General features: G+C 33.5%; 1 protein-coding gene across 10 annotated transcripts in view; it reads right to left on the bottom strand.

The window, feature by feature from the left end:
• Positions 1 to 21,344, bottom strand: part of LOC138307340 (ATP-binding cassette sub-family C member 4-like) — a 118,159-nt gene that overhangs the window by 77,636 nt on the left and 19,179 nt on the right. For 6 of the 10 annotated variants that reach the window (XR_011205969.1, XR_011205972.1, XR_011205970.1 and 3 more), the window contains 3 exons: positions 17,553 to 17,716; positions 16,300 to 16,425; positions 4,089 to 4,338 (listed from right to left, as the gene is read on the bottom strand). Coding sequence is in view for 6 of the 10 variants with exons in the window: in XM_069248032.1 (XP_069104133.1) it covers positions 4,089 to 4,338; positions 16,300 to 16,425; positions 17,553 to 17,716 (540 nt within the window). In the remaining 4 variants the exon portion in view is untranslated. The remainder of the gene's footprint in view (positions 1 to 4,088; positions 4,339 to 16,299; positions 16,426 to 17,552; positions 17,717 to 21,344) is intronic. The other 4 variants (XM_069248034.1, XM_069248035.1, XM_069248033.1 and 1 more) reach the window with 2 other exon arrangements.

Raw genomic sequence — 21,344 nt, 5'->3', positions numbered from 1 at the left:
CACATAAACACAAAAACAACATGACATACACATTAACACAAAAACAACATGACATACACATTAACACAAAAACAACATGACATACACATTAACACAAAAACAACATGACATACACATTAACACAAAAACAACATGACATACACATTAACACAAAAACAACATGACATACACATTAACACAAAAACAACATGACATACACATTACACAAAAACAACATGACATACACATTAACACAAAAACAACATGACATACACATTAACACAAAAACAACATGACATACACATTAACACAAAAACAACATGACATACACATTACACAAAAACAACATGACATACACATTACACAAAAACAACATGACATACACATTAACACAAAAACAACATGACATACACATGAACACAAAAACAACATGACATACACATTACACAAAAACAACATGACATACACATTAACACAAAAACAACATGACATACACATTACACAAAAACAACATGACATACACATTACACAAAAACAACATGACATACACATTAACACAAAAACAACATGACATACACATTACACAAAAACAACATGACATACACATTACACAAAAACAACATGACATACACATTAACACAAAAACAACATGACATACACATTAACACAAAAACAACATGACATACACATTACACAAAAACAACATGACATACACATTACACAAAAACAACATGACATACACATTAACACAAAAACAACATGACATACACATTAACACAAAAACAACATGACATACACATTACACAAAAACAACATGACATACACATTAACACAAAAACAACATGACATACACATTAACACAAAAACAACATGACATACACATTACACAAAAACAACATGACATACACATTAACACAAAAACAACATGACATACACATTACACAAAAACAACATGACATACACATTACACAAAAACAACATGACATACACATTAACACAAAAACAACATGACATACACATGAACACAAAAACAACATGACATACACATTAACACAAAAACAACATGACATACACATTACACAAAAACAACATGACATACACATTACACAAAAACAACATGACATACACATTAACACAAAAACACAACATGACATACACATTAACACAAAAACAACATGACATACACATTAACACAAAAACAACATGACATACACATTACACAAAAACAACATGACATACACATTACACAAAAACAACATGACATACACATTACACAAAAACAACATGACATACACATTAACACAAAAACAACATGACATACACATGAACACAAAAACAACATGACATACACATTAACACAAAAACAACATGACATACACATTACACAAAAACAACATGACATACACATTACACAAAAACAACATGACATACACATTAACACAAAAACAACATGACATACACATTAACACAAAAACAACATGACATACACATTACACAAAAACAACATGACATACACATTAACACAAAAACAACATGACATACACATTACACAAAAACAACATGACATACACATTACACAAAAACAACATGACATACACATTACACAAAAACAACATGACATACACATTAACACAAAAACAACATGACATACACATTACACAAAAACAACATGACATACACATTACACAAAAACAACATGACATACACATTACACAAAAACAACATGACATACACATTACACAAAAAACAACATGACATACCACATTAACACAAAAACAACATGACATACACATTAACACAAAAACAACATGACATACACATTACACAAAAACAACATGACATACACATTAACACAAAAACAACATGACATACACATTAACACAAAAACAACATGACATACACATTAACACAAAAACAACATGACATACACATTACACAAAAACAACATGACATACACATTAACACAAAGAGTCATATATATTTTTAATAAATTGAATGTCTTCTTTTGCTTTTCAGCCTGTGTTTTTATGTTGGACATCAGCACTGTCTGACCTACTGATCGGCTGTATTATCTATAAAGACAGCGTTATCATAAAAAGTCAACAAAAACGTTCTACATTTTAACTAGCTACCTGGACTCTATCAACTCCTGGACATACGTAAACTATCTTGTTCATAACACAGAACAGTCATAGGATTCAGACATGATGTGATTTAGTACATCTCTATGACAAACTTCCAAATTTACTCAATATATAGTATAAGAAATATTTCAAGGATGACTTTTCTAAATACAAAATGAGCGTTGACAGAACATGGATAGAATATGGGCTAATTTTTTTTCCTTCAAATGAAATACAGTCAGAAAGCTAAGAGAAGCATTATAAGATTAGACAAAAGGAATATTTCCTCATTAGTGATAATCTCGATATGTTGCTAGACCTATATAATCCTATATTTGTACTGTATTCAACCCAACAAGTGCCCAGGGCACTTAAAAAATGGAAAAATAAGGGGTGCTTAATAGAACCTAATTGGGACTTATAACAATAGCTAGCCCTTTGTAAAATTACTACACAAAATAACCCATAAATCAATTTTCAAAAAGAAATCAAATACAGAAGCTAAAGGTTTTTACATTTTCAGTCTGCATTTCATTTGAGGTCAGTAAAACTGTGGCCTCAATCAGGGAAATGGGCGTTTTTGGTATTAAATGTGGTAATATTATGTTTCCATCTCCTGGTAATTAGCATAGTGTAAAAATTTCATCAGTAACAACAGGTGCTGTATCATCAACTTATCAGTGAATATATCAAACAAACTCTCCCCGTCAATTTAACAGTGAACATATCGAACAAACTATATCAAACAAACTCTCCCGGTCCATTTAACAGTGAATATGTCAAACAAAACTTCCTCATGCAATTAATCGGAGTGGTTGGAGATGTGGTGATGTTAGTTCAAAACAGATGTTACTAATGGTAGCTGATGTTTGTATTATAACTGTTGAGTATATACAGAAATAACAAGCACAGTCTGTTTATACTCAATAAAACAAATATTCCTAAAATGTCAAATAAAATTCATTTTGTTTTTACATTGTGATGTTTACTTAATCACATGGCATTTCTTAAAGCGAATATCGGCACTGGACAGTCACAAAATGGTTGAAGATGTTTAGATTTGCCAACATGAACATCAAACTGGCAGTTTCTTAATCAAAGTCATCCCTTGAAGACACTATCGGCATTAAATCATCGAAGACGTTTAGATTTCGCTACGTGAACGGCATGAAACCTCAGTAGAAATTGCATTGAAATGACAATGCAGGCCTTGGTGAACTTGGTTGCAATGAAAACACCCTTCAAGAAGTTTGACGTTACCATGGATACAACTGATATGGTTTTTGGATGGGCAGTTTGACATTATCATGGATACAACTGATATGGTTTTTGGATGGGCAGTTTGACATTATCATGGATACAACTGATATGGTTTTTGGATGGGCTCCTTTGGTGACATATAAGAGAAATGTCTGACCTTGACCTTGATAAAGTCACCAACAGCCCCACGGTAATGACCAAACTTTTACCATGAATTTTAACTCATTCACCCCTTAAATTTCGTAATGAACCAGCCCAGTCTTTGATTTAGAAGAGTTCATATCATATTCAGGGGTGAATGAGGGTTAAATGAGCATGTCCTTGATGAAAATTATTTCAAGGGGACATCTGTAAGACCAATCAATCTGTAAATTAGTTAGGCTCAAAAACAACTAAGGCACTAAATATAAGTTTTCCTGAGAGATGTTTTTCCAGATTGATCTCTGCCAAACAATTAAGAAATTAGATAAATCTCAACAGACATTCAACTGGAAACAAAATGTCTGTGAAACTAAGGGGAGATAAATCAGAATTTACACATTCCTATCAAGGCAAACATTCAGTGCACATATATTCAAGTAATATAACCAAATTTTACAAGACAAATTAACTGAATCACATTTCCCAGATATGTGAAGTTTCAGCCATTTATGGTAACCTTACAACATCTTAACACATGCTAAAAACATCGACATCAGAAGAGTTCACTCAGGGGAGATAACAAACCTTTAGTCGTTTGGAGGTGACTTTGGTCTCCGATAAAAACTGAACAGCAAACGGAATGAAGAGCGTTGTAGACAATCGGATGGCCTGGTACAGTGAAATTGTCACAAATACTTTCTCCGAAGCCAACATCCTGCCCTCTAGGACATAACTAAGGAAGGTCAGATATACAATCAACTTTGCCGAGACAAAGAACGGACCAACAATCAGCCCACGAGCATAGTTGCACTCTTTCACTCTCCGTACCTCTTTTCTGAAAACAAAATTGTCTTTCATTTTTCAAAGTTTCCGTTGATGACCTGAAGAAATCTTTACACATAAACTTATATTTACAAAATGTTGAATACAAACTTATCTTTACGAAAGTTTTCCATACTTTAGATTTATATACTTCGCTAACATAACAACTACGTGCACTAATTACTTCCCACTAATAGATAAATATCAGATATGGGAAAGGTGTTTAAATTAGTCATCAAAATAACTACAGATCATTACTAATTCATGCTATAGAAAACCAGAATACTAATTTCTAAGTGTTATTACCATCTACACGAGTGGAATTAAATTGCTATGTATGCTATGTGTACTAAAAATATATAAACAGAAATGTTATCTTCATTACTTCATTCGAACCCTTAATCTTCACCATTTATACCCAACTCTACATGTATGGTTCTCTATATTAGTTCAAATCTACATGTTTGGTTCTCCATATTAAGTTATGACTCCTTTTAAACCCTACTCCCCATCTACATGTATGGTTCTCCATATTAAGTTCTGACTCCATACCATCTAAACCTCCCCCCTACATGTATGGTTCTCAATTAAGTTCGACTCCATCTAAACCCTCTCCCCACCTACATGTATGGTTCTCCATATAGTCCTACCATCTAACCTATCCCATGTTCCCTATAAACACCATGTATGGTTCTCCATAAAAAGTCCCTCCATCTAACCTAACCCCCCTACATGTATGGTTCTCCATATTTAATTCAGACTCCATCTAAACCCTACTCCCCACCTACATGTATGGTTCTCCATATTTAATTCAGACTCCATCTAAACCCTACTCCCCACCTACATGTATGGTTCTCCATATTTAATTCAGACTCCAACCCTACTCCCCACCTACATGTATGGTTCTCCATATTAAGTTCTGACTCCATCTAAACCCTACTCCCCACCTACATGTATGGTTCTCCATATTAAGTTCTGACTCCATCTAAACCCTACTCCCCACCTACATGTATGGTTCTCCATATTTAGTTCAGACTCCATCTAAACCCTACTCCCCACCTACATGTATGGTTCTCCATATAAAGTCCTGACTCCATCTAAACCCTACTCCCCACCTACATGTATGGTTCTCCATATTTAATTCAGACTCCATCTAAACCCTACTCCCCACCTACATGTATGGTTCTCCATATTTAATTCAGACTCCATCTAAACCCTACTCCCCACCTACATGTATGGTTCTCCATTAAGTTCTGACTCTAAACCCTACTCCCCACCTACATGTATGGTTCTCCATATTAAGTTCTGACTCCATCAAAACCCTATCCCCACCTACATGTATGGTTCTCCATATTAAGTTCTGACTCCATCAAAACCCTACTCCTCACCTACATGTATGGTTCTCCATATTTAGTTCAGACTCCATCTAAACCCCATCCCCATCTACATGTATGGTTCTCAATATTAAGTTTTGACTCCATCTAAACCCTACTCCCCACCTACATGTATGGTTCTCCATTACATCTGACTATATTAGACCACTCATAAACCTACTCCCCACCTACATGTATGGTTCTCCATATTTAATTCAGACTCCATCTAAACCCTACTCCCTACCTACATGTATGGTTCTCCATATTTAGTTCAGACTCCATCTAAACCCTACTCCCCACCTACATGTATGGTTCTCCATATTTAATTCAGACTCCATCTAAACCCTACTCCCCACCTACATGTATGGTTCTCCATATTTAATTCAGACTCCATCTAAACCCTACTCCCCACCTACATGTATGGTTCTCCATATTTAGTTCTGACTCCATCTAAACCCTACTCCCCACCTACATGTATGGTTCTCCATATAAAGTCCTGACTCCATCTAAACAAGGATATCACTGACAACATAAAATGACACAGCAGTCAATATCTCCTACCAAGAGAAGATAACTCTGTATGATACTAATAACAAAGGCCGTGACTAACGATTTAATATTGTAATTTGAGTTTTAATCCTTTCAATATACCATACACAATTAAGACTCTCTTTAGCTTTTTTTTTTTAACTAGCATCTATTGAAAAGTTTCCCAAGCATGCTGTGTTTATTGAAACAATAAAATTGACAAAATAAACAAAGACATCATAGCAAATGAATATAAAACAAGGTACAAACTACATAAAGGAACACCACATCAAAACTACAAAATACCACAACAGGGGAAATCATAGTTCAAAGGTCAAAGGTTCATTAAACTAGCTAGTTCAGAGGTTAAAACTATAGTATTTAGGTTTGAATATATCAAATAAAGTTCACAGGTTAACAGATCTATGGTCTATATGATAGGTCAAACAACAGGTTAAAGGTTAAATAAGATAGTTCAGAGGTTAAAATGAATTATGATTTCAAGTTTAAAAGACACCAAAACTAAAATGGTGAAAAAGGCAAGGAACAAACATGCTTATTTATCTCAAACTACACATAACATTTAATTCGAGACTGAACAATTTCAGAAATGACGAAAATCGGTTCATGTCATGATAGAAGTAGATTAAATTTTTGGAAAGATATCGCCTTGTGGAAATTTGTCATTTGTAGCTAATGTAGGCTAATGATACACACTCATCAAAACTTTATACAGAGGTCAGGTGGTCTTCATGAGTTCATGTTCTATTTTATTGTTTATTGGTGTGTAAACTATAGTTTCAACCTGACAAAATTGATTGGTCATGGTGTATGAATTTTATATACAGTCAATACAATTGCTATAGAAACGAGCGGTTCGTTTTATAGATGCTTTAGAATATTTAATTGTTTTAGATGTATACTGAAATGAATGTTTTGTTTGACACCTGTCTGATGAAGAAAATTACAAAGTAACATTTCGTTTTTAATAAATGACTAAGGAGCAAGATAGTAAAGAATAGTAACAGGATATTCATTATGCAATCATCTTTCTCTGAAAGATAAAACATGCTCTCATAAGTAACAAAGTCAACACTTGTAGCAATTCACAACCACTAAAAAGTGACGTACAAATGCCCAAATGGAACTTGAACAGTAGAAGTAGATTCAGAAAGCTAACAAAATTGATATTGTCTTGAATATTTCCTTTCATCTGAAAAGTATATTTTTTTGGACCTGTGTAAGGATATGGCAATAGGGAAAGCTATGCTGTTGGTCTTTTTTTTCTTTGAAGTGCTTCTGGGTATAAGAAGCATGATGTTCCATTTTAGTATCACTAAAATATTAGTTCATAACTCCAGATAAATATGAAATGTATTAATTTCTGATCATCCCAAAATGCTATATGCATAACCAGGAAACAAGGGCGACCAAGAAATGAAATTGGAGAAAGTATCTTCAGTACTTTCTAAGCAACACAGATAACAAGAATTGTTCACAGACATCACAGACATATAGGTGGAAGAAACAGAGAGACAAGAAACAGAGAAATGGAGAGATAGAGAAAGCCCTACCTTGGATAAAAAATCAAATTTGATGACTGAGGTAACCATCTGATGATGGTGGTCCAGAACCTTATTATAACACTTATGGTCACTATAAGTAACTTCTTAACAGATGTGGTCTCTAAATACAAGTATTAAAACAAGTGGTCATTATTCATATTAGGTGGTCTGCAGTATTAAAACAAGTGGTCATTATTCATATTAGGTGGTCACTAAATCATAGAGATGGTCATTCAACACAAGTGGTCAACTTGCATAGGTGGTAATTTTATACAGGTGTTCACTTAACACCAATGGTCATTTTACACATGTGTTCAGTTAACACAAATGGTCATTTAACACAGGTATTCAGTTAACACAAATAGTCATTTAACACAGGTGTTCTATCAACACAAGTGGTTATTTAACACAGGTGTTCAATCAACACAAAAGGTAATTTAACACAGGTGTTCAATCAACACAAGTGGTCATTTAACACAGGTGTTCAATCAACACAAGTGGTAATTTAACACAGGTGTTCAATCAACACAAGTGGTCATTGAACACAGGTCTTCAATTAGGACAAATGGTCATCTAACACAGTTGTTCTTAACTTATGTAAGAAAATTAATTAAACCCTTCAATAACAATATTAGATATACTTTGATTTTCTACCATTCTCAATAGCTAGTACACGATCACGTCGGGTTCAGTATATAGCATATTGACCAAGTGTTTCTATTTTTGGAAACATTGAGTCAATATTCCTTTTGTGATAATTCATATATGAACTTCAACAGGTCCATAATTGATCAATGTCTTTTTAATGAAAAAAAACATGTCCCAAAAATGTACAGCAAATATCTTTACTAACATATGAACAATTACCTAACTTTTAGCACTATTAAAATGTAAAAATGAAAATGTCCTTGAAGATATGTAACTTGGGTAATATTGAGCCAACAGACCATAAACCTATTATATTGCTATTCAGCTTTAAGTACAGAATTAATCAGAGCTACAACAAAGTAGTAAACATGTAGAATCAGTTACTGAAATTTCTCAGATTATTAACTTGTTTCAATCAGAGGCCTTTTCACATTGTAACATTGATATTACAATGGAAACTATCTTCAAATTTTATAAGGTATACAGGCAATAAAGGAAAAGTTTCTACTATCATACCAAACAACAATACCAATAATTACTCCATTATTATCGTCATCACGACGTCAAACAACTCGTTAACAAACACAAAACTTAAAACATTTCACAGTATGTCAGTATTCAATGTTAGAGCCTATCTAAATATTTCAAGTCAAAAACAAAGATTCGGAATTTTTTTTAGCAAAACAAAATAAAACTACACTCTTTAATGTAAAACGCAAAAAAAAATAACACAAAATAAATATTTCAAATGGCTATATTCTAGTTCAAAACAACACTTAATAATGCAGCTATGTCAAAAGTCATTCATGCATGACCGTTATAGTTAAATCCTGGCAATCTGCTTAGGTCCGATTCAGAATTAAAACATGTAGGATTCCTTTATATTTAGATTCTTAATGTCCATCTTTCTTTTATTCTTTTTTCTTTTTCCTAAATAGTGTAAATGTAGAGAGTTATGTCCCCTGACAAGCGTGAGATTTTATACCTCACCAAACCTCAGTAAGGAGAGTGTAGTGTAAATGTAGAGAGTTACGTCCCCTGACAAGCGTGAGATTTTATACCCCACCAAACCTCAGTAAGACAGTGTAGTGTAAATGTAGAGAGTTACGTCCCCTGACAAGCGTGAGATTTTATACCCCACCAAACCTCAGTAAGGAGAGTGTAGGGTAAATGTAGAGAGTTACGTCCCCTGACAAGCGTGAGATTTTATACCTCACCAAACCTCAGTAAGGAGAGTGTAGTGTAAATGTAGAGAGTTACGTCCCCTGACAAGCGTGAGATTTTATACCCCATCAAACCTCAGTAAGGAGAGTGTAGGGTAAATGTAGAGAGTTACGTCTCCTGAAAAACTTGAGATTTTATACCCCACCAAACCTCAGTAAGACAGTGTAGTGTAAATGTAGGGAGTTACGTCCCCTGACAAGCGTGAGATTTTATACCTCACCAAACCTCAGTAAGGAGAGTGTAGTGCAAATGTAGAGAGTTACGTCCCCTGACATACTTGAGATTTTATACCCCACCAAACCTAATTATGGAAAGTGTATTGTAAATGTAGGGAATTACATTCACAGACAAGTTCGAGGTTTTACCAAGTTTGGTGCAGAGTTGTAAGTATTTGCGACCAAATACACAGAGGAATTTTAACAGCTATACAGTAAGGTAGTACTATACCAATATTGAATTAATTTGAGTGGTGGATTACCACATCCCCTCAAGGTGAGTTTACCTTAAAACGCTGAATGGTAACCTTAGACTCGGAGTAAAACTGTACAGCTAGTGGTATGAAGAGAATTGTGGATAGACGTATAGCTTGGTACAGCGCCATCGTAGTGAACGCTTTTTCCGAAGTCAGGATTCCGCCGGTGAGTGTGTAACTCACGAAGGTCAGAAACACAATCAACTTAGCTGAGACAAAGAAGGGACCAACGATTAATCCTCGGGTGTAGCTGCTTTCTTTCACCCTCCGAACTTCAGGACTGAAAACAAATTCTTCTCTCAATCTTCAACCTTATTGAAACATATTTCAGTTACTTCCCACAAGTTTTCTAGTAAATGATTGTATCAAAACATTTGAAATGTTCAGCTACCTATTTTCTATACACATATACATATGTATATATTTTTTTTTTTTTTTTTTTTTGCTATGGCCACACACATTATAATCTATCATATTTTTTGTATTTAATTCAATAGTTCTGGAAAGTTCTAATTCAACAGGATCAAAAGTCAGAATTTAAACTAAAATGTGGTGGTTCCATTTAGTAAAATATACATAAATATTGAATACAAATCAAATTTTATTAATTTGCTATTTGCATTCTACAGGAAATCTAAAGGCATGCATTTATTTTTTCTAAGCAATTTTTATTTTGATATACCATAAATATTTGAACATACCATATAAACCAATAAAGCTAGTGTATAGGCCTCTTTTCAGTTAGTCGCAGATGTGCATTACCACAAGTTGTAGATGCCTTACTGCAATTTGTGCAAGTTTTAAATTATTTTATATTGACAAAAGGCATATATCCCACTATATACAGGCTATAAGAGTGCACTGTTAGTTAGTGATATAGCTACACTGTATATTCTATAAAAGAGACCCAAAGGGCTTGTGTATGTCACGTGGCTAATTCGGAAAATATCACCAAAAACTTACAAATGGAATCACCATCCCATAAGAATACTAACAGGTCAAATATGAGTGATATTCATTGCTCAGTTTCAAAGAAAGATACATAAGTATGAATGCAGTCAAACTAATGATATTTGTTTCCATTCCTCATACCCCTAGTGCAATTTTAAAATTCTATAATTTTGAATCCCTACTTCACAAGAATACTGGCAGTCAATATTGTATTAATGGATGGCATCTACTTGCTTAGCGATGCAGTGTACTAAAGATATCGTCCAACACAAGTTAAAATAATTAACAGCATTTCTGCTATTGTAGAACATGAACAGTCAACTCAAGACCTGTAAAACATCATTTCTAATACCGAATACATAAAGCAATCACACAAAGACCAGAGACAGAACGCCAACATATTTTGTATCATTGATTTCTAAAAACCGGCTACTTAATATCACATTGGTTTATGTCATATTCTGCTTAATATCACATATTTATCTGATGAATGTAAGATGACATTAAGAAAAAGAATTATTTTTTCCTTTACTATAGCTGTGTATAACCACGCAGCTTCAGACTATCACAGAGATTGACTGAGCTGCATTTATGAGACTTGAATATCCCCCAGTAAAATTTGAATGGTGTAAAGAAATACCGCAGATTAGATGCAATGATAGAATTGTAGATAAATCAGTGTAAAGTCTTACAAGCACATGTAAATCACCTGTATAAATTGACCACCTGTCTAGCGTGACCACTGGTCAATGACCATTTGCGAATTGTTGAGTGTGACCATTTTAGTAATTGTGACCTTTGACCTCATTACAGTGGAACCCTCAATAATCCGGATGCTAATAGTCCAGAAAAACTCAAGCATCTGGAACGAAATATTAGGGAAAGGATAACTGTGATGTTACATAGCTAACTTAGAACACAGAACTTGGAAATCCAGAAAATTCCTAATCCAAACAGTTTAAGCTGGGTGTCCGGATTATCAAGGGTTCACTGTACATATCAGTATTGTCAAGATGAATTTCTTGTATTTGGAAAACCAAGCAATAAATAATACCATTATTGTTGTGAGATGAATTAGACTAATATGGCTTCTCTCAAGAGCTTTCATTTCATTGGATAAACGAGATAACATTTCCATAATTGTCTTTTGATTGGATGAACTAGAACAATTCTTTTAATTGCATGAACAAGATCAATCTTTTGATTGGTTGAACTTGATCAATCTTTTGATTGGAAGAACTAGACCCAATATTTTGATTTGGTGAACTAGAACAATCTTTTGATTGGATGAACTTGATAAATCTTTTGATTGAATGAATTAGACCAATCTTTTGATTGGCTAAATTAGAAAAACTAGGCTTACAGTACCTTTCTTTTGATTGGATAAATCAGTCCATATGATTGGAAGATAAACTTTTCTATGAGATCTAGCTTTCAATTAGATAAACTAGACAAAATCAGCTGTCCAATCATATCATTCTTTAAATTATCACATAAAATAGCTATTCTAATTGTTTGTTGCAGAAATAGCGCAAACTGCAATATACTACACTAAATAAAGCATCTTGTATCTTGTAACTTTCCAGAATCAGAATGCAAGAACATCAAGATTGTTTTTTAAAATCATTTAATAGTTGTCCTTATAAACAGGGAAATAAATTGTCCAGGATTCATCTTTAAAAACTTAGAATTTAGATGTTTAGTCTTTGTGAACAGAAGTCTAGTATGACTGAAAGAGGTAAATCCCTGCAAAAAGAAGGAGCGAGGAATTGCATAGTCCTAATAAAGCCAGTCTGATTTAATGGATATTAATTTTGGTTGTAACTGGAAATAGGTCAGTGCTTATAAGTGGCTTTCTTGATATGTAGGTCTGTCTAAAAGTGATATTTTTGATGTTTATTTATCCACATATGATAACAAAAACATTTCCTTCTCTGTTTCTCTGGATTCAATTTTTATTTACATTCTGTGATTTTTCTGATTATTTTCTTAAGATTTTGGGTGAAATATATCACCATGGGCTTACGATTCGATTTCTATTTCAATTCAAAGCTTTTTTCTGATTATTATCTTAAGATAATGGATGAAATATTGTATTAGTATTTGGGAGTTGGTATTGAAAAAAGCAAAGCAAAAACAGAACTGACTTACATGTTGAAGATTAATCAAATCCAATAAAAAAATCCATTTTTTTCCATTGGATTTTCTTTTTCTTTTTTAATCATTCAAATATTTCTCCTTTCATGTCCAAAATAATTTATGTTTTTATAATATACTTTTATACTTATACTTTTTTTTTTCTTTAAAATCAATTAAAAATAACAGATATTATGGAAAGTTGTATCAACAATGAAGTCAAGTCAGGGTCAATAAAGCGTTTGGATTCAGTAAGCAGAGAGGTGACAAGCTAAAGAGTTAGATCAGCCAACAATTAATCAAACATCCAAATCTCGATTCCGCATGCAATTGACCAAACTTATTCAAGGTGACAATCCTATACAAAAATTATTTGTTATCTTAATGGCCTCCATTTTTTGTTGTTTTTTTTTTCAGAAGAATTTCAGGAGAGTCATTCTTTGATAAATATCTAGACAATTTTGTATATTATGTACATGAATTAAAAATAAACTTAACAATAAAGAAGAGAAATTTGTATTTTTTAAATTGTATATTTTCTCCCTCTGGAGAAACATTGTTTGAAAACTTGAAAAAAATCAATAATTATTCTTTTTCTTTTGTCACCTTCAAATGCTTGGAAAATATACATTTGGATATTAAATTAAGTAAAACCCATGCATTATGAAATCAAAATGCTCAAATACTTGGCAACATTTTAAGTATTTTAAAAGAATAACATGCAATAACATGCTTCATGCAAAATTATACGGATCTACATATAATTGAACCAAAAAAAAAAATATGTAAATTAAAAGAATTTTTTATTGTTGGACATTCTTTCAATGAGGTCATTAATGCACATTGTAATTTGGAGAAGAAAACAATCATTTTCTTCATATATTCTAAATTTTAAGCAATATTAAGATAAATACCAATTAATAAACACAAAAAAGTGCAAAATCTTATCGTATTAAAGTGAATGGAAATAAACAGAAAATTCAAATAGATTTCAATCAAATGGTTTCTAAATTAATTAAAATAAGGCTGTAGTAATTACTCTATATATCGTCAAACTTAATTTTGAACTATTTGTACACACATATTGCATATTATGGGTATAATCCTTGCTTTTTCTAAGTAAGCATTTTCCAAAATTAAGTAGCCATTTCACTTTAGCTAAAAAAATCATGTAAATGAGCATCTGAACGCTTGAAGATCAGAAGTTTTTTTCTACATAATTTTGTAATGTTTTTTCTAGACCTTCTTCAAAGTCAAGTCTTTGAGCATCAAAGTAAATATTTTCAGCTTGTTCATTTTTTAGCTTTGAGCGGCAAGATTTTTAGTATCGCTTTATCACAAAGTGTAAAAATGGAGATATCATGGTGTAGAGTTTTTTTAGCATGAACACATTCACCCCTGAAATTCCATAATGGACTGGTCTAGTCTTTGACTTAGAAGAGTCTAAATGTGTCTTCAGGGGGAAATGATTTAAGGATGATTTTTTTTTCATGAAAAACCATCATTTAATAATTATTATATAATATAACTAAAATCTTAAATCATGGCATGAGCAACAATAACCAAAACGAAGAAAAAAATTTCAAAATTTCAAAATCCTGATATTCAAATTTTTGTCCAGAAAAAAAATCAGCTAACCACACACCATGAATATTATGTTAGTCCCAATTCTATATATTAGTAAAGTCCACATACATCCTTAATTTGCCATCTACTTTATTCCACAATTAGCTTAAATTAGCCTAGTAATAAATTTGCCATCTATTTTATTCATAATTGGCCTGTACTCGTCTAATAATAAATTTGTCATCTTCTTTGCTCCATAATTGGCTTTAACTAGCCTAATGATAAATTTGCCATCAAATTTACTTCATAGTTAGCTTGAATTAGTCTAATAATTAACTTACCATCTATTTTACTCATAATTGGCTTAATTACTCTAATTGTAATCAATTATAATGGCTTCTGATCCTGTTACACTTCCCTCCAATAATAAATGATTAACACCCCCTAAAAAGTTATGAACTGTCCCAATAATTGTTCTGGGTCAGTCTATCATGTTTTATGGGGTGTTTTTTATAAATGAAAATATGGTGGTAATTCTATTTCATCATTTATGTCAATAAACATAATATTCGATATGGTGTAGAAATAACTCAAATTCAAGACTGCCATATTCAATTATTTTCAACCATTTTTCAATAAAAAAAAAATTTTCAAAATTATTTTCACAATATGCTATGGTGTTTTTCATAAGGAAACATTCTACAACATCATGCTTTTGTTACTAAAACCTTGTTATATTAAAGTAAATGTAGTTTATTTTTGTGAATGTACTTTGTTTTTCATTATTATCTTTTTTTTTCTTCTTTCAAAGTCAATTACAAAGTGGATAATTAAAGAGAAATCTATGGTGGAAATAATGGTTGAACTTTATCTTGAATATGACAAAAGGTTTATGCAACAATATTACTTAGATAACGTTTTGATGACAAGTGTGATGAGCACACATTATCTTCATGGGACAGATGACCAGGCAGCATAAGTTCACAAATGTGTGAAAAAGTACATGAGTTGTATTTGAAATGAAAATCGACCAATCATCGTACACATCATACTTGTCATCGAAACATCACTCGAGATATATTCACTTGTTGTATAACAAATATGAAAGCATAAACATTCTTTCCAATCTGAAGAAAATACGTAGAACAATGATAAATTTTTTTTTTTTCGTTTATAATAAATATTTGTAAAAAAATTGTATATTGAAACAAAAACAAACAAAAAATGGTGTGTAGAGGACATTTAACTCAATCACCCCTGAAGATATATTTGAACTTTCCCAATTTAAACACTGGAACAGTTCCATAATAATTTACGGGGGTGAATGACTTAAATAATCTTCTTTCAAATTTATAAACATATTTCAGCCACCATTAAAATTCACTGCTTTTCACAGCAAACTTTAATTCTTGTTTGCTTTTATTTCAACAATCCATAACAAGACAATACACAATTTTCTTTGGCCTAAAGCCATTTTCTATGAGATTATATGATATACAGGTGACACTTACTTGCGTAACTTCGTGACTAGCTCCCCGAATGGTTTCTCCCAGCAATACATTTTAATGACTCGCATACCAGTAATGATTTCATTCATCACCTTGACTCTTTCATCTGTGTGAATGGCTGTTTTGTGTCTGTTGATCAAATAAGTAAAAAGTAAAAAATGATAGTTAAGTATTTTGATCAATATCATTCTCTTATAATAATGTCGGCTGATTAACTAAATTCGAGGTAAAATGATTTTTAAGCATCCTTGCTAACAATTCAAGATATAGACACTTAAGTAAACACTGACTCCAGTCGAAAATGTTCACAAAAGTTAAGAAATTTTGACTTTTAAATGTCTGAACTTCTGTTTCAAGAAATTGGAGCCTGGTCTAATGTTATTATCTTACATCAGAGAACAGGACTACAGACAAATAGTCATAATGCCCTAATGTGCACTGTGCAATTTCTCTGCAATGTTTATAATTATATTTATTTAATATTTCTAGTGCTATGTATAGCACACAATGTTTCTTCATTGGAAGACACAGCTTATAGAACAGCCTACAGAACATTTTATCTTAAAGATGCTCTACCGCTGACAAATGGTATTTTTTCACTATCAAAAACAGAAGCAGACGATTTAGTATTTTTCTTCAGTTACAAAAGTTACTTATTTTATATCATTACCACCGTTGAAAACTTTGAACTTCTAATTTTACTTCAAGTTAAAAATATGAAAAATAATTAATTGCATTCCGAAAAAAATCCGTTGCACTATATCCTATATGGAATGAAGTACTGATTACCTAAGCATCAATACAAAATAAATTAATCTACATTATTTTTTGTGTTAACTAGATATATATACACGATTAAACACCAATTATTGTTCAAATGATGGATATCATTTATGCTCTGTCGGCGGTGGAGCATCTTTAACATAATATATAGACAGTCGATAAGAAACAACATTAAACAATAAGCCATCATACACTCCAGTATTATTTTGCCTATTACAATTGTCTTACATTGGTATCATTTTTCTTTTCTCCTAGAGATGTTTCCACTTCATTGGACTCAACTGAGTTTTGAAAATAGCTGTAGATGTCTTTTGCTGATTTTCGCATAATTTTTCTTTTTCTTTTTTTAAATTTAAGCTTAACAGCTAAATGCTCTTTTGACATCCACGGTCATTTAAGGACGTGCCAAGTTTGTTGGAAAACCCAGAGAAATAACACCAACCACTGGTGTGTTTTTGCTCAATTGGACTTACCTGAGTTTTGAAAATAGTTTGCCCATCCAGCTTTGAACTGGAACTAGAAGGAGCAGAACCACAAACCCGGCCAACGTCGAGGGGCCAAGCTCCTGCCACAGTATTATAAGTACAGGAATAGCCTGACAAGGCCCAACCCAGAGGTAGTGGAGAAAAATGGCCGCCTGTTGTAACAACGGTTAGTATCAACAATATGTGAACCCAAGTTTATAAATCTGTAATTACTTGTCAAATCTTAACAGGGCATGGGTTTTTTTTCATAAAACATTCTGAAAGTTTAGCCTTCCTTGTTGTGAAGGTAAAAGCAAGTTTAAGCATGAGTAAGTTTAAATGTACCAATTACAATAGATGCTTGCTTTTCCAAATATGCTCAATTCATCTTGACAAATGCCATAGGTGCAGATAACTCAAAAGATACATATATGGAATAGGTGCATTAAAATTTTCAAGTTTACATGATCAATTAAAGTGTTTCTTTCCAGGTATATCATAATTAACCAGTAATCATTTCTTGAGCCTTATTTGAGTTATCTGCAGGTGACAAAAAAGCAACAATTCAACATGATATAGAAACTTATTCAAAGTAGTTCTTCAAAATCTTATAATAAAATGCAATAGCTCTCAGGTGACTGCGTAATTGGACCAAATAATTACAGATTTTCCAAAACAATAGATTGTGTATTTAAGTGACAGCAAGAAACATGCTTGTGACACGTTAAGTGCAACAGCCTGAAAGAAATGATAAACGAGGATCAGAATTTAAACATACACATTATAGACATAGGGGCTTCATTGGGTCATGGTGGTTCGCTTACTAAAGAGTTAGCAATCTTTTTTTCTCCACCTTTTCGTAAAGAAAAAATAGTACAAGATTATATACACAGTGATTCCAACAAAATCTGTGAAAATCTGATGAATTTGTAACTCTTAAAATTAGAACTGTCACCAGATTAGCAGCTGTACATATTCAGTAATAACTCCATTAATAGGGGACTTTGCAGAATCCTATATAGTTTACTCAACTCCCCTTTATGTCGGGGTTCTGTGTATGAAATTTTATCAAAATCTATCAGGTCATCCCATTAGAGGTCACATCCTGGTGACCTTTATACTATAAAGAATCTAACAACATCCCATTAGAGGTCACATTCTGGTGACCTTTACACTATAGAGAATCTAACAACATCCCATTAGAGGTCACATTCTGGTGACCTTTATACTATAGAGGATCTAACAACATCCCATTAGAGGTCACATCCTGGTGACCTTTATACTATAGAGGATCTAACAACATCCCATTAGAGGTCACACCCTGGTGACCTTTATACTATAGAGGATCTGACAACATCCCATTAGAGGTCCCACCCTGATGACCTTTATACTACAGAGGATCTAACAACATCCCATTAGAGGTCACACCCTGATGACCTTTATACTACAGAGGATCTAACACATTTAGGTACACTGACTACACAGACTAAACATCCCATTAGAGGTCACATTCTGGTGACCTTTATACTATAGGGGATCTAAAAATCCAAAGTCACATCCCATTAAACTAAAGAGAGGTCACATTCTGGTGAGTGACCTTTACACTATAGAGGATCTAACAACATCCCATTAGAGGTCACATTCTGGTGACCTTTATACTACAGAGGATCTAACAACATCCCATTAGAGGTCACATTCTGATTACCTTTATACTATAGGGGATCTAACAACATCCCATTAGAGGTCACATTCTGGTGACCTTTATACTATAGAGGATCTAACAACATCCCATTAGAGGTCACATTCTGGTGACCTTTATACTATAGAGGATCTAACAACATCCCATTAGAGGTCACATTCTGGTGACCTTCATACTATAGAGGATCTAACAACATCCCATTAGAGGTCACATTCTGGTGACCTTTATACTATAGAGGATCTAACAACATCCCATTAGAGGTCACATTCTGGTGACCTTTACACTATAGAGGATCTAACAACATCCCATTAGAGGTCACATTCTGGTGACCTTTATACTATAGAGGATCTAACAACATCCCATTAGAGGTCACATTCTGGTGACCTTTATACTATAGAGGAGCTAACAACATCCCATTAGAGGTCACATTCTGGTGACCTTTATACTATAGAGGATCTAACAACATCCCATTAGAGGTCACACTCTGATGACCTTTATACTATAGAGAATCTAACAACATCCCATTAGAGGTCACATTCTGGTGACCTTTATACTATAGAGAATCTAACAACATCCCATTAGAGGTCACACTCTGATGACCTTTATACTATAGGGGATCTAACAACATCCCATTAGAGGTCACATCCTGGTGACCTTTATACTATAGAGGATCTAACAACATCCCATTAGAGGTCACATCCTCCATTTGAGGTCATATTCTGGTGACCTTTACACTATATAGGATCTAACAACATCCCATTAGAGGTCACACTCTGGTAACCTTTATACTATATAGTATATAGGATCTTACAACATCCCATTAGAGGTCACACCCTGATGACCTTTATACTACACAGGATCTTACAACATCCCATTAGAGGTCACACCCTGATGACCTTTATACTACACAGGATCTAACAACATCCCATAAGAGGTCACATCCTGATGACCTGTATACTATAGGGGATCTGACAACATCCCATTAGAGGTCACACCCTGATGACCTTTATACTATAGAGGATCTAACAACATCCCATTAGAGGTCACACCCTGATGACCTTTATACTATAGAGGATCTGACAACATCCCATTAGAGGTCACACCCTGATGACCTTTATACTATAGAGGATCTAACAACATCCCATTAGAGGTCACACCCTGATGACCTTTATACTATAGAGGATCTGACAACATCCCATTAGAGGTCACATCCTGGTGACCTTTATACTATAGAGGATCTAACAACATCCCATTAGAGGTCACACCCTGATGACCTTTATACTATAGAGGATCTAACAACATCCCATTAGAGGTCACACCCTGATGACCTTTATACTATAGAGGATCTGACAACATCCCATTAGAGGTCACACCCTGATGACCTGTATACTATAGGGGATCTGACAACATCCCATTAGAGGTCACATTCTGGTGACCTGTATACTATAGGGGATCTAACAACATCCCATTAGAGGTCACATTCTTGTGACCTTTATACTATAGGGGATCTGACAACATCCCATTAGAGGTCACATTCTGGTGACCTTTATACTATAGAGGATCTAACAACATCCCATTAGAGGTCACATTCTGGTGACCTTTATACTATAGGGAACCTGACAACATCCCATTAGAGGTCACATCCTGGTGACCTTTATACTATAGGGGATCTGACAACATCCCATTAGAGGTCACATTCTGATGACCTTTATACTATAGAGGAGCTAACAACATCCCATTAGAGGTCACACCCTGATGACCTTTATACTACACAGGATCTAACAACATCCCATTAGAGGTCACATTCTGGTGACCTTTATACTATAGAGGATCTCACAACATCCCATTAGAGGTCACACCCTGATGACCTTTATACTATAGGGGATCTAACAACATCCCATTAGAGGTCACATTCTGGTGACCTTTACACTATAGAGGATCTAACAACATCCCATTAGAGGTCACATTCTGGTGACCTTTATACTATAGAGGATCTAACAACATCCCATTAGAGGTCACATTCTGGTGACCTTTATACTATAGAGGATCTCACAACATCCCATTAGAGGTCACACCCTGATGACCTTTATACTATAGGGGAT

Source organism: Argopecten irradians, chromosome 14, assembly GCF_041381155.1.
Source record: "Argopecten irradians isolate NY chromosome 14, Ai_NY, whole genome shotgun sequence".
NCBI classification, from domain to species: Eukaryota; Metazoa; Mollusca; class Bivalvia; order Pectinida; family Pectinidae; genus Argopecten; species Argopecten irradians.
This window is presented reverse-complemented; position numbering and strand designations above follow the sequence as displayed.